Below are 13,778 nucleotides of genomic sequence, written 5' to 3' on the forward strand. Positions count from 1 at the left end.
GCTCAGTGCTGCCAACGTGTTTCAGAGACCACTAATTTCATCAAGCAGTGGGATCAGACAGGTCAGGAGGGAGGCTGTAGCTTAGTCGTCTGTACCTTGACTTCTACTAAAAATCATTTAATGCAAAGAAAAACATCAGTATGTTAGCAGGGAGGATGATGCGGTTTCAATGCGCTCCTAATAGGTAATGTCAGGCATGCACTTTATGCATTTCCACACCATTTTGGTCCTTTTCAGACCTCTCTAGTGTAAACACTGACCTTCTGAGCTGGCATGACGTAATAAGTATGTAGACCTAAAGCAGGTCTTGAGATGAGGGTTTTAGCCACCAGTGTTGTAGCTTGCAGTAGATTTCTTCTGAAAATCAAGAGCTAAGCAAAGTCATTGAGTTGTTTATTTCGGCAGGAACTAAATGCCTAGGTATCTTTGTTGGATACTTGAGTACATTATTCCTCCAGGTCACTAGAGGATGAGGGAAGGCTTCTTCTACCCTAAATTAGCAGGGCTTTTTGCCAAATTCAAGTCTTTCTCCCCATGACATATTCTTCCCCAACAAGGACTAGGTGGGGCCTCACTCTCATTGGTTTCCAAATTCATCTGCTGAAACCACAGCAAGCCTTTCCTGGCCTAGGAACTTGTGAGCTGAGGTTTGGTTGTTTTTCTTTCGTGACTGTTTTTCAAATCTTTCCACTGGTGAGAACTCTGGAAATAAGCAATGAGGCCTGAGGTATAACCCATCATCTTGAAGTTTATTTTGCACAGGGCTGATTTGGTGTAAAATGGGTTGTTAGTGATAATTATACAGCCAAAAAGGGACTCAGTTTGCTCCTCCAGTTCAATGTAGCATAAAATCAAGATGGACTTCTACCTAAGAAGCACTTATGGGTGAAATCAGTTTCAAAGGGCATGTTTGACCATCATCTGATTTTTTTCAGCTGGTTCTGAAGACCTTTGCAAGAACCCTTTGACCATGGAGGACCTCATCTGTTATAGTTTCCAGGTGGCGAGGGGGATGGAGTTTTTGGCTTCACGCAAAGTAAGGAACTTCTCTGGAAGAGTGGCATGTTATTTATTTGACTGTAGGAAATAGTGCTGTAGGTCTATAGAAGGAAACAGCATGTTCATCTCTGGACTAGCAGCCATCTGCAACACTTTCTTTTTGCCCTAAGACATAACAAATCATTAATACTGTAGAGTGAAACAGTCCATGCACTTATTGACACAAATGTTGGTGATCTGTATAGCGTTTGTGGGTCACCCTGGTTCATAGAAGAATGAGTAAGTAGTTGGAGGAGAGGAGCTGACTTACAAAGATGATTAAAGGAATTAAGGACAAATCCCTAGAAAGCAGAGCTAAACGAGAGTAAAGAAGTTTACTCTGAGGAGGGTGCCTATGTCTTGTGCAGTGGAATTGGAAGGGCAGTGTAAGGAGATGCAGTGTTCACCTGTGAAACTTCATGGATGACTCCTTGGAGAGTCCCTTGCCAAGGACACTCTGGCAGTCAATAGCAGCTCACCTGAACTTGGCCTTCGAGGAGTGCTTTTCTGCAGTTTGATCCTAAATATGTATAGCACATTTTTCAAAGGATGTAAATTCCAGCAAGAGCGAGGAATAGGTTGCAGTTGTAGAGAAACAAAAAGTACTTAGAAATGGGAAAAGGAAATAGAAGCGAGGAATACAACTGTGCTCTAGAGTGCAGGCGAGGTGTTCAAGAGCAGATTCCAGAGTCTTTTCTAAAAACATGCATTTGTCTGCATTTCATACATCCTGGTTGGTGTGTGTATGTATAAATATGTCTTCCCAGGTTCTGCACTTCCAGTCCGTACTAGAAGCAAATCTTCAGCCAGTTTCAGAGCCTGGCTTTTTACTTGAGTTTTGAGTCTTTGGGTTTTGGCTAAACTGTTGTTGTGAATAGGTAAAGGCATGAACTTTTCTGTCTGTAGTCAAGATTAGTTTGTGTTGGATCAAATCAGCATTTTAGCATGGTATGTTTTTCAGAGAGTGGAGTACACAGATTTGAATGAAGCTAAGTAAATCTAAAGGTAATCAGATCTGAACTTGTTTTGTGTCAGCTTCTTAGGATAATTAATTAGCTAACTTCAAAGGCCCTCTCTGCACAGTGGATAAACAGATGTATGTTTAGACTTGGGAACGCAAGTCTCCCTGAGCCAAATCAGTTGTGACCATCAAAAAAGCACTTAAAATCAGTAACTGTTGATGCTGAGGTTCCTTTTTCTTAAAAGGTTTTAAGAATTATCTGGCCTTTGGGCGTAGGAGAGCACATATGTGAAAGAGATCAGCCCTGTGGACAGAGCTGTGACGACAGGCGGCATATGAAGTTGTTTACTTCTCTTTGCAGTGCATCCACAGGGACCTGGCTGCTCGTAATATCCTCTTGTCAGACAATAACGTGGTCAAAATCTGTGATTTTGGCTTGGCTCGAGACATCTACAAAGACCCAGATTATGTCAGAAAAGGAGATGTAAGTTTCAGATTCTCTATTTGAGAGAGAATTAAGATGAAGTCATGACACGTTTTTGTTTGTTTGTTTTTTCACCTTAAATCACTTTGTGGAAACTCAGTGTTTTGCTAAACTATGATACCTTTTTGTTTATGGAAATGCTTTCAGGCCAGACTACCCCTGAAATGGATGGCACCAGAAACCATTTTTGATAGAGTATATACTATTCAGAGTGACGTATGGTCCTTTGGAGTTCTGCTATGGGAAATATTTTCATTAGGTGAGTCACCATAATTCTACCAAGCCATCTTAAATTTTAAACAACAAAGTCTGAAGAAAACAGTCACAGTGTTCTTGGATCCTCTAGCATATCTTTTTTTCACTTCTTGAAAATTTCCTGTTTATTTTCTCTATCAAAATAAAATAAATTTCCTTAAAAATGCAAATGTACGAACATGGACTTGAAACGCTTCTTCATACAATTTCAGTATGTGATGATGTGCCTCATTTACTCAATCAGTTGCTGTTTCCATCATAAATATAAATTGTTTGCACATCCAAATGTACTAAATTACCTTATTAACTCAGGCCATAGCGAATTATTTGTTTGAAAACCAATCCCAGAATTCAAGAGTCTAATGCATTACAGTTGCTGTTGTCATTTTAGGCGCGTCGCCGTACCCTGGTGTGAAAATTGATGAGGAATTTTGCAGAAGACTGAAAGAAGGAACAAGAATGAGAGCACCAGACTATACAACACCAGAAATGTGAGAAATTGTTCTTCCAGCTGCACTCATTTACCCCACAATAATAGCGGATGCTGGAGCAAGCACCTGCTCGCACCTTGCTGGTATTTTACTGGGGTTTGTCCTTCCTAGGTACCAAACAATGCTGGATTGCTGGCATGGAGATCCTAAGCAGAGACCAACTTTTTCAGAGCTGGTGGAGCACCTGGGGAATTTACTGCAAGCCAATGTCCGTCAGGTACATGAGATGTATTCTCTGCTGAAACCCTCCTGTTTCGCCAGCCACCACAAAGTCTTGTAGTCAGGTACTGCCTGCTGGAGCTGTGAGGAGCCTGGGCTTCTGACACCACTCCCGTTACTGACTGGCAGTCGGGGCAACTTGCAGAGAAGGATGACTTGGTGGGCAGAAGAATGCAGAGGTCTGTTGTAAAAAAAAAAGCCGCTTTGCCCTGCCAGCAAGGGCTTCCCCTGACACCACTGATGAGCTTACTTAGCTGTCTTGCTGGGGAGTTGTTGGCACAGGCTCAGTTCCCTGCGGTGCTGATGATTTCTCTGCATACTGCAGAGGCATTTGGCAGGTAGCTCCTGTTGATCTTACTGTGCCAAAGACAGATACCTTAACATATGTGAGGACGTGGGTTGCAATGCCTTTAATGACTTCTGGAAAATGAGGATAAAGGCAGTTCGCTGCCTGTCAGCAGCTCCATGCAGAGAAGTATAAGATTTGTCTTGTGTGCAAGCACTATAGTAAGAGAGCCCACTGCATGCAGGTGGGGTACATGGGCCTCCCCCCCAGGTTCTCCATCTTGTGGCTCCCTCTTCATGTAGCATGGAAGTGGCCAAGGCCAGGGCAATAGATGTGAGCACACTGGGGGAAGGAGGCTGGATTTGGCCATGTGCTCTCCTATTAAACGAGTTGTCCCTTTCTGAGCTATTTGGTAATGATGGGAATTACCTGCCCTTCCAAACTATGTGTACATAAGGAAACTCAGAAAGGATAGCGTTTCTTCACTTTCCTAAAGAGCAGCTTGAATCTTATGTGTCACAGAATCACAGTCTGGCTGAGTTTGGAAGTGACCTCTGGAAGTCATCTGGTCCAACCTCACTGCTCAAGAAGGGCCACCTAGAGCTGGTTGCCCACTACCATGCCCATGCGGCTTTTGAGTATCTCCAAGTATGGAGACTCCACAACCTCTCTGGGCAACCCGTGCCAGCACTTGATCACCATCACAGCAAAAAAGTGTTTCCGTGTATGTTCAGAACATACTTTGTTTATATTTGCTCATAATCTAGTACGGTTGGATTTTTAGACCCTCTTGTCATGAATGGTAGTGTACTGTGACTATAAAAGACAAAACATGATTTGCTGTCTGATAACTAATAGCTAATTATGCATGTGTCATATTGTAATCTGAAAGGGGTAGATGAAAAAAATTAAATAAGAGGTGGAATCTACTAAAGATTTTCCTTTGGGACTGTAAATACATATGCAGTACCTAAGGATGCGTAATCCATTTTTTCTCTTTATACCTTAGAGCAAAAAGCAAACAAGTAGGAGAAATTTCTAAAAATGGTGTCCTTGTTATTCACATCAAATTAGATGCCAAAGTACAATAGAAATTTTCCTTTTCTGCTATCTTAATTTCATTTTTTTTCATTTACTTCTTATACTTAATTTAGCCTTTCTTACTCATACACTGTAGTCTAATTCAGTCTCAGTTTCAGTTTAAGTTAAAACTTTCAGTTTAAAGTTTCAGTTTATTTTTTTTCCTCAGGTTCATATTCTTTGTTTCATTGGGTTTTAAACATTACTAAAACCTACATTTTTTATTTCAAAGACATCAATAAAAAGTTCCATTTATACGTTATGCTACAATATGTCATATAAAAAAAAATCTCATTTTTTTTATCTAAAACTACTTGGCAGTGGTTCTTCTTAAGTTTCCTTCTTTTGACGTAGCTGCTCCTGCAAAGGTGGTATAAGGTTTTATAGTTTAATGAAACTATAACTCAAGGTAGCACTGTGAGACTGATGCATTCTCCACATATGTATGTGTAGCTGTTTATTTATCTCAGCAGCCTAAATAATTTTTGTATTTTTTCACTGCATTTACAGGATGGTAAAGACTACGTTGTCCTTCCTTTGTCAGTATCACTGAATATGGAAGAGGATTCGGGTCTCTCTCTCCCAACTTCACCTGCTTCCTGTAGGGAGGAAGAGGAAGTCTGTGATCCTAAATTCCATTATGACAACACAGCAGGAATTAGGTATTTTATATGGTGGACATCCTACTGGGGCCTCTGGGCAGGTTTTGTTCATGCTGGGGGCAGGGAAAATGAAAGGAAGAGACTTCAGCTGCCTGGTCCATATTTAAATTTCTCCATAGGGATAAGAAGGAATCTGTAGTTTTTATAGGAAAAAAATAGTTTCTTACCTCCCCAAACACTAGTGGGTTTTTTGGGTCTTTTTTTTTGCTACCCTTTCAAGATTTGGTACTCTCACTCAAAAAAACCCCACAAGTTTGTTATTTAGTTCTCAAGAACCAGAATGAATAAAAAGTTTAACTGATCCAGTTCAGTTGTGTTCACACTCTTGTATTGCAGCTCCCTAAAATATTAATGGAGATAGATCTGTCATTGGATCGATTAGATCTGGCATTTCCCCTCCTGAAGTGAAATGTTGGTAAATAGGTCATGAATTGATAGCCAAGGGGAATGCAATCTAAATAGTGTTGTCACTGGTTTTTGTCCACTGCTTGCTTCTGGTGGGCTGCTGGTGCATCCACAATGGACCAATAGTGGTAGATGCTGCTGGGTGTCATGGCAGAAGTGACTTCCCTGATGAGGAAGGAATTTTTTTTTTTAAGTAGTGCTTAAGTTGGACCTTGTGAGGACCTCAAGCAACATGAAAAAGAAGTATTTTCTCACCCAGTGCTGCCCAAGATCAAATTCAGCCACTTAGATGCTGGGAGCCCTGGGTTGCTTGTTGCAATTGTGGAAGAAGGAGTAGGATAGAAAGAGATGGATCCAGCCATCAGTGCAGAGATGGACTCTGCTGGCAGGTTTCATGTGGTTTCCACAAAGTGGAGCTCTCTCCCTCGCTGCTTGCATTATATCCACCAAACACAAAGAAAGTTCCCAATGATTTTGGGTACTGGAGGATGACATTTTTATGTGGTCCTGGCAAAGGCTAGGTAGGCACAGTGCATTTCACACTTCAGTTGAACTATGGTCCTAGAGCTGAACTCTCAACCCCATGTTTTAGTAGCGGGGCAGTCCAAAATATGAATATTTAGAAGACAAAAAAGCATGACGTAACACTGAAAACATCACAGTTATTTTCCACTTCTAATACTTCCTATTTGGCTTTCTTGGACCCCATTCCTGTTATGAACAAAAGTAAAATCTGTCAGCCTTTTAAAGAGACTTTGAACCTCTTCTGTCTTACAGTGTGACAGGGTTGTGAAAGCACTTGGGGAAACCATGCTAGGAGAGGCAAAGTGGGGAGCTTACGGCATACTTAGGGGCTTTGTTCTTCTGTCCTGGTAGCTGAAAATTATTTTGTAGGCATGGATCTTGCTATACATGTAGTAAAGATTGATTGATCTGTTCAGTAATGTCTTTTTCAGTCTTCATAAAAGTACTAAATACAATCTCTAAATCAAAACTGGAGGAGGAAAAGCAAGCCCAGGGAAATCGCAGAGAATATTAAAGAGTATTTAGATTATGAAGTAAATTAAAATCAGCAGAACCTCCTAATATCTGCCATATTTGACTTAGGAAACAGACAGACAGTTTCTGAACCTATAAAGGTTGTCATTAAGAACAGTCAGGTGAGGTAAAGAAGATTTGAGGAGGTGTGACGATAATGCCTTTTTCAGAAAGAACTAACCCTTAAATCAGGTTAACTTGAATCCTAGGAATGGTCCCAGAATAAACAATCAGATAAATAATGGTAAATGCCTGCAGGAAAATGAAGTAACTAAAAACGTCTGGCATGGATTTGTCAAGAGCAAATCAAGTCACACCAACCTAAGTTTCATTTTTAGGGAGGATAATTGGTCTGATGGATAGCAGGGAAGGTGGATTTTGATCTTCTGGGGGGTATTTTGGGGCCTTTTTTAATGGGACAGTCTGTTAGAAAATGTGAATGCGTGTCAGGAAATACTGTCAGGGTGGCATCAGCTGAGCCCTCACCACCACCAGGCAGGACGTGGGCTCCACGTTGGCCTCTCTCTGCCTGCACACTCTTTCTGGTCGTGTTTGCAAGTAGCTTGGCTTAACCGGGAGGATCTAATTCATTGTAGCCTATGTAGGCTGACTCTTATCTGGGCTGAGCGAAGGCAGGACTCCCATACCCAGGAGGTCGTTCAGATCCACACCACCCTGGTAACTGTAGTCCTGGCCATGCAGTTCTGTGCCTGTGTGGGCAATTACATGCAAGCACATGGGGAGCTTTCAGACTAAGAAGGCAAGTTGTGGAATGAACTGCTCATTGTTCAAGGTCAGGTTGTCCAGGCGGGTAAGTGGGCTAGATTTTCCATTAGATGTTTTTGGCCCTGGAAGGGTTGCGGGGGGAAGTGAATACTCGCAGAGTAACAGGAGCAGAAGACATGGTCAGTGCAGACAGAGATCTTGAAAGAACTGGTTTTGTTAAGTCTAGGAAGAGAAAATTGAGAGGGAACATAGCAGCAGTTTTTGGTATAAGCAAAGTTGCTCGAAAGAGCGCGATAATTAAATATTCTGTGTCCCCAGCAACAGAAGAAATTTTATTTGCAGAAAATACTTGGGTTTAATATTTGAAAACCATTCTAAAGTGTGGTTGATCACCTGAGCAGGATACACAGGGAAATTGTAAAATTCCCGCCAGTTTAAGTAAATGTGGATTGGAGACAGGCAGGACTCAACATAGCTAGACTCAAATGCGAAATGGGATGAATAATGTTCTTAATTGCCTCCAGCTTTGAGCTTCAAGCGGATGCAGGTTTCTCTTCTAACTCCATGGCTTTTTCTTCAATAGCTGTTAGGAACAGAAATTTGTCCTGTTTAACTGGGGCAACATCCTTTTCATTCTGTATCCACTTAGACAGAAAGCTGAGGGTAGCTGTTTTGTTTACTGTATTGGTACCTCCATGAAAGTCAATTTTATTTCTTTGTCCAATTTTTTTTATGGATGTCATCCTGACCAGGCGGCTTCCTTTGGAGAAGAGCCTTCAACAGAGATGTAGCACTCCCTGTCCTGATCCCCATGGTTTAAGGGCAGCAGGCTGCTGAGTCTGCTGTTGTTGTCTTAAGTCCAACCAGGGGTCTCAGAAGTACAGTCCAAAGGAAGAGACACATGTCTGTGCTCCAGAATTCTCTGTGTATTATACTTCTAAGCAAAGCTTGCAGGAAGTGAAGCCCTCCAGTGTAACTGAGGAAAGGAGCTGTTTTCTCAAAGCCATTTCTTAGGATTTGCTCAGAGATCACGGTTGTCAGGAGCAGAAGGTCAGAAACATGTCACTTTCTAGGCTGTTTGTCCTTTTCAATAAATAGATATTCTGAGGTTTGCATAATATGTTTTGACAAAGGGATTAACTTCTCTGCAGAGAGATAAAAGGATTCTGATATCATTGCACTGTTTGCAGCCAAGCTGTGGATAGTGGACACAAACCTTTTTTTGTTTTCTTTTCTTTTCAGTCAGTACCGGCAAGGTAGCAAAAGAAAAAGCCGCCCTGTGAGTGTGAAAACATTTGAAGATGTCCCTTTGGTAACCACAGTAAAAGTTGTTCAGGAGGTGAATTTGTTGTTTGTATGTCTTCTCCTTCTGTTTATGTCTTCTTTTCTTGGGTTTTGTTTTTATCCCTTGCCATTTAATGCATTTCTAACACCTTTGCAGGAAAACCAGACAGATAGTGGGATGGTTCTTGCATCTGAAGAGCTGAAGACATTGGAAGAGAGCGATAAACAAGTGAAAATACCTTTTAGGTAAGGCTCAGGCTGTGTGTATTGAATATGACCTTTTGCTTGCAGTATGTCAAAAGATTGATTGGTTTGTAAAAGTTTTTAGAAGAAAAAAATCTTTTCTTACTCTGTTTTTAAAAACACAAAGAAAAATTGTGCACTGTATGCCTGGTCATCGTCATTTAGTACCAGGGGAGGAGAAGTAATGCAGCTGTTGGAAGCATCAGCCAGCACTGTAGGAGGGACTTGTATTTATCAGCTGCAAAAGCATCAACCACCCCTTGAAGGAGCTGAACGGGTGCACACAATTGAGCATATTTGTGAAGGCCTGTCTGCAATGACAAAGAGCTCTTTTTTTTCCTTTTTCTTAAGCTGACTCTTGAGTCTTCAGGATGTACCTGGGTGTATTTTCAGAGCATTGTACAGGGGTTTCATTGTGCAGTTCACAGGAAGCACAGTGGCATTGGTGGAGCTGAAACCTCACGTATGCTCTCTGAGAGCTTCTCAGGATATATTTTTTCCAGGATAACTCCAGTGCAAAGAAAGGTATACTGCAGTTACAATTGCACCACAGCTGAAATCTGTGAAGCCTCTCAAATTTTTCTTTCCATTTAATCTGTGGTCACAGTCTTAACTCTTTGTATTGTCATAAGATTAAATATCCTTTTCATGCATTACTAAAGTTAGGGCATATGAACAGGTCTCTACTTACTATCAAATGCATGTTTAAAAAGGCTTGAAGGCAGTTTTGCTAAGTGCACCATTTTGCTTTGGTTGTTGCTGTGATGGAAAGCAGCTGCCGACCAGGAATCACCCACCTGCCCTCCAGAAGACCGTCTGTCTCCACAGCTCTCAGTCCTGTTTCTGCTTCTTTTTCACAGCACGCTGGTGCCCAGCAAGAGTAACGAGTCCGTCATGTCCGAAGCCTCCAACCAGACAAGCGGGTATCAGTCAGGGTACCATTCGGACGATATGGACACCACCGTCTACTCCAGCGAGGAGACTGAACTCTTGTGCGCCCGGGAGGCTTCGCCCCCATTCTGCCGCGCACACGGGCTGGCCTACGACGGGGCTGTGCCGCTTGCCTCCCCACCGCTCTAGGGCAAAGCCAGTGGCCCCGGGTCCCCCCGGGTTGTGCCTTCCTTGCCTGGGCTGGTGGTATTCAGGTTTGATGTATAGAAAGACGGCATCTGTGAGACTAAGACAAGATGTTTATTTTTCCTGAAGAGGATGTAGAAGCGTCTGGTAGCAAAACTATGCCGTGCCAGGCTGCAGGGCGCCTTCCTCGAGAGACACTGGGCGGCTGAGGGTGCAAAGCCCTGGCCGCAGCATGTGGTCTGTGCCGACCCGATGGTGGTGTGGTGGCCTTTGGGACCCCAGTGACATGCTAGGCATCTGCTTGATGCAGGCAGCAGCACGACGTTCAACTTAACTCTTTCCAGTTGTACGAAATAATGGCACAGTCTTGCTCTTTTTTCATTGTTTTTCCCCTTGTGGCTGGACTCCAGGAAGGAAACAGCACGGCACTGGCTTCTTGTTTCTCAGAGTTAGCCCCTGCTTGCACCTCTACAAACAAAAAAAGGAACCTCCAGCTCAAGGCTCTGGCACTTGCCAACAGCCTGAGACTAAATATAGGCTGGGCTAAATATAGGTGGGAGTGATGGTCTCTGTCCTTGGCAGAGAAGAGAAGCTGCTGTACCAGACCTCAGGAGCTGCATTTGCTTGCAAGACTTGTGCGGTGAGGCTGGTTAGTAGGAAGAAGGCAGAGCACCAAGCCAAGTGACAGGACATGGGTGCCAGGGGCATGCCTCACCTCTGAGGGTGGCTCTGGCCCCGTCCTCCCCAGCACCCTCGACCCATGCCAGGTGCCTACCTCCTTCTGAGCTAGCCTGAAACGGCTGCAGAAAATACACCCCTGCTCTGAATCACTACTGGGGCAGCCTCTACAACAGGTAGAAAAGGCAATGTAATCTACCTTAGGACTACGGGGAGCCCTGTGGTCCTGGTGGGACATCCTAAGGGCACCCTACCTTCTCATCTCATCCCCCTCCCTCAGATGTAGGTCTGACTCTTTCACTTTGCAAACTCAAAGTCTGTTTGCAATGGCAGAGATCTCCGTTGATGTGTTCTTGGGAATCCGTGACTGGTTTCATGGCAGCTCTGATCTTCTCTGAGTGGTGAGATTGTGCCTAGTTGTTGGACAACTTCTTACCTGTGTCCTTGTAGTCCCAGAGCTCTATTGATAGACACAGCACAGGCTACAAGATTTGAAAATGTAAAGCTATTTCTACTGAGTTCTTTTTTGTATTTTTATAATTATTATTTTTTTGTTTGTACTTACTATAATGTCAAATGCTGGGAACCATGAATATAAGGCATATACAGTATTTATAGCCTCTTTATGTAGAAATAAATGTAATATATTAAAATACAAATATATATATTATATAATGGATATTGTACTATTCACATTTTGTATCAGTGTTCTGTAGCATTACAAGGGTCACAATTTTTAATAGCTAAAACTTCACTTTATTAAAAGGGACTGGAAATTTAGAGGTGAGGGCTACAAGTGGATCTGTTTGCTTTTCTTGCATGTATTTTCTTATATCCTTTCTGTTGACAGGGAAGCTTATCATGTGCTACTTATTTGAAGTAATTGCATAAATAACTAGTTATTTATACCACTGTACAGGTCTATGAACATTTCTGTGGGTACTTATAGTAAACTTCAGTGATTTTTAGCAGTTCGCAGTAAGTGCCTTTAGAGAAATGGTCAGAGGAACAGACTGATCGTACAGACTGAATCTCCTCTGAAAGAGTTTATTATGTTCAGTTCGGGAATGGCTGATCTAATTGAACTGTGGCTTTTGCCTTGGAGGAGCAGTTTCCCTCAAAGCTTTATTCAGCTTTTCCCACTTGCATCTCTTCCATCTTACTTCTAATAGCTGAAATGTTTTCCCTGCTCTTGTGTAGCAATGTCTTCCTTTTTTTAATTCTGTACTTCAAGTTCCCACGTTTTCACTCTGTTGTCCACTTTCTTGCTTTCTCTTCTGTACTCTGTAGGCCTTCGTTCTCAGTGCAAGGCTGGCCATCCTTGGGGTATCAGGTCTCAAAGAATCATAACAGCTTATGCTAAAAAAAAAGGCAAGGGAAGTTGAACCACAAACTGCAGACTTTAATTCAACTCTTCATAGCAGTTTGAAATGAGACCTTCGTGAGCTACTGCATAGTGAGAACACTTTTGTAGGACGTGGGAGATCTCATCGCTAAACTCTTCTCAGGCTGAATATGGGATGTAATTCCTTCTACACAATGCATGCATGCCCCAACTACAAGGCTGTGGGAGGTCAAGCTTCAATGTTTCTCCATTTCTCTCCCTGAATCTAAAGCATTTTACAGCCAGGAAAGCAGGAGCTGGGAGGTCAGGTAGAAAAAGAAAGGAGAGGCTTTGTGGCTTCCTAGACCTACTGTAAGGGATTCTAGGAAAGACTTGTATTTTCATGTATGTATTTGACATTTATCTTGCTTCCCAAGGAAGAGTCTAGCCAGTAGGGTATGCTCAACAGACAATGCCTCATTCTTTAACATACCCCTTCCCCAATATTCTTCAATGAAAATGTTCTTCTATGTATTATTATACAATGGATGTAAAATACTGGCACTGGCAGAAGCTTGGTGGGTACCCTGCTGAGCCACATATTGGGAGAGCCCTGACAGAGGTGGAGATGGAGATCTGTCATTGATATCTGTCCTAGATCTGGAGCTCCCCAAGGTTTAGAATGTTCAGTTTAGACATCTCATTTTGTAGGGTTTTTTTGCTCTCAAGCTTGGTGTAACACACAATATGTGCTACATTCCTGTAGTCAGATGCTTCCTCATGTGTTTGTAGTATCTCTAAAACAGTCATCCACCATAATGCACACTGATGAAGTTGCAAAACAGCCTTTTCAGCTAATGAGTTCTCACCTATAATCTTTGTCAGCCAATGAAACTCTCTTGTGGGCCCAAATCATTTTAAATATGCCTGGGTAATGTGGGAACTAGCACACATCTGCTTTAGGAAAGGGGATTAGCCTCTTAAAAAACAAACCCAAATAACCAACAACCCAAAAATCCCCATATATTCAGCTTCAGGAGCAAGCAAAGTTTCTATAAATGGGTTCATATACTTGGCATCCAGTAATACAATTCTTTTCTTAGACCATGGCCATTACATCCTTTAAAACACCTGGACTTTTTGTTGCATACTGAACGCAGTACATGCAGCTAAACCCCAGTCAAGCCACATCTGTCTCGGTAGATGCTGTAAATTCCAAAAAGGATATTCTCAATGAAACAACAGGCACGTAGTGCACAGGTATACAAATACTTTGCAAACCAGTCCTGGCTTTATCTCCATTCTGCAGCCATGCAGCAAAGTGTCAGCATTTGGATCAGCATCCTTATCCATGAAATCCAGCCTGGATCTGAGCCCAGTGAGCTGCAAACAGAAGGGACACTCAGGAGATTAGGCATCCAAACATATCACGGTGAGCACCTGGGTAGGAGTGGGGAGAAGTAGTGATGGGGTTGAATTCTCTTGTTCAGAAGAACTGCCAGAACAAACTGTAATTGCTGATGGGTT

General features: G+C 42.4%; 1 protein-coding gene across 2 annotated transcripts in view; it reads left to right on the top strand.

Annotated features, from left to right (window-relative positions):
• The window catches only part of KDR (kinase insert domain receptor), a 32,086-nt gene extending 20,480 nt beyond the window's left edge, over positions 1-11,606 (top strand). Inside the window, exons 22-30 of one of the 2 annotated variants that reach the window (XM_056352404.1) lie at positions 936-1,036; positions 2,361-2,483; positions 2,631-2,742; positions 3,130-3,229; positions 3,341-3,446; positions 5,325-5,476; positions 8,888-8,999; positions 9,087-9,175; positions 10,033-11,606. In XM_056352404.1, coding sequence (XP_056208379.1) covers positions 936-1,036; positions 2,361-2,483; positions 2,631-2,742; positions 3,130-3,229; positions 3,341-3,446; positions 5,325-5,476; positions 8,888-8,999; positions 9,087-9,175; positions 10,033-10,252 — 1,115 coding nt within the window. In that variant the 3' untranslated portion in view covers positions 10,253-11,606. The remainder of the gene's footprint in view (positions 1-935; positions 1,037-2,360; positions 2,484-2,630; positions 2,743-3,129; positions 3,230-3,340; positions 3,447-5,324; positions 5,477-8,887; positions 9,000-9,086; positions 9,176-10,032) is intronic. The other variant, XM_056352412.1, reaches the window with a different exon arrangement.
• Positions 11,607-13,778: the final 2,172 nt, after the last annotated feature.

The sequence above is a fragment of the Falco biarmicus genome, chromosome 1, assembly GCF_023638135.1.
Source record: "Falco biarmicus isolate bFalBia1 chromosome 1, bFalBia1.pri, whole genome shotgun sequence".
NCBI classification, from domain to species: Eukaryota; Metazoa; Chordata; class Aves; order Falconiformes; family Falconidae; genus Falco; species Falco biarmicus.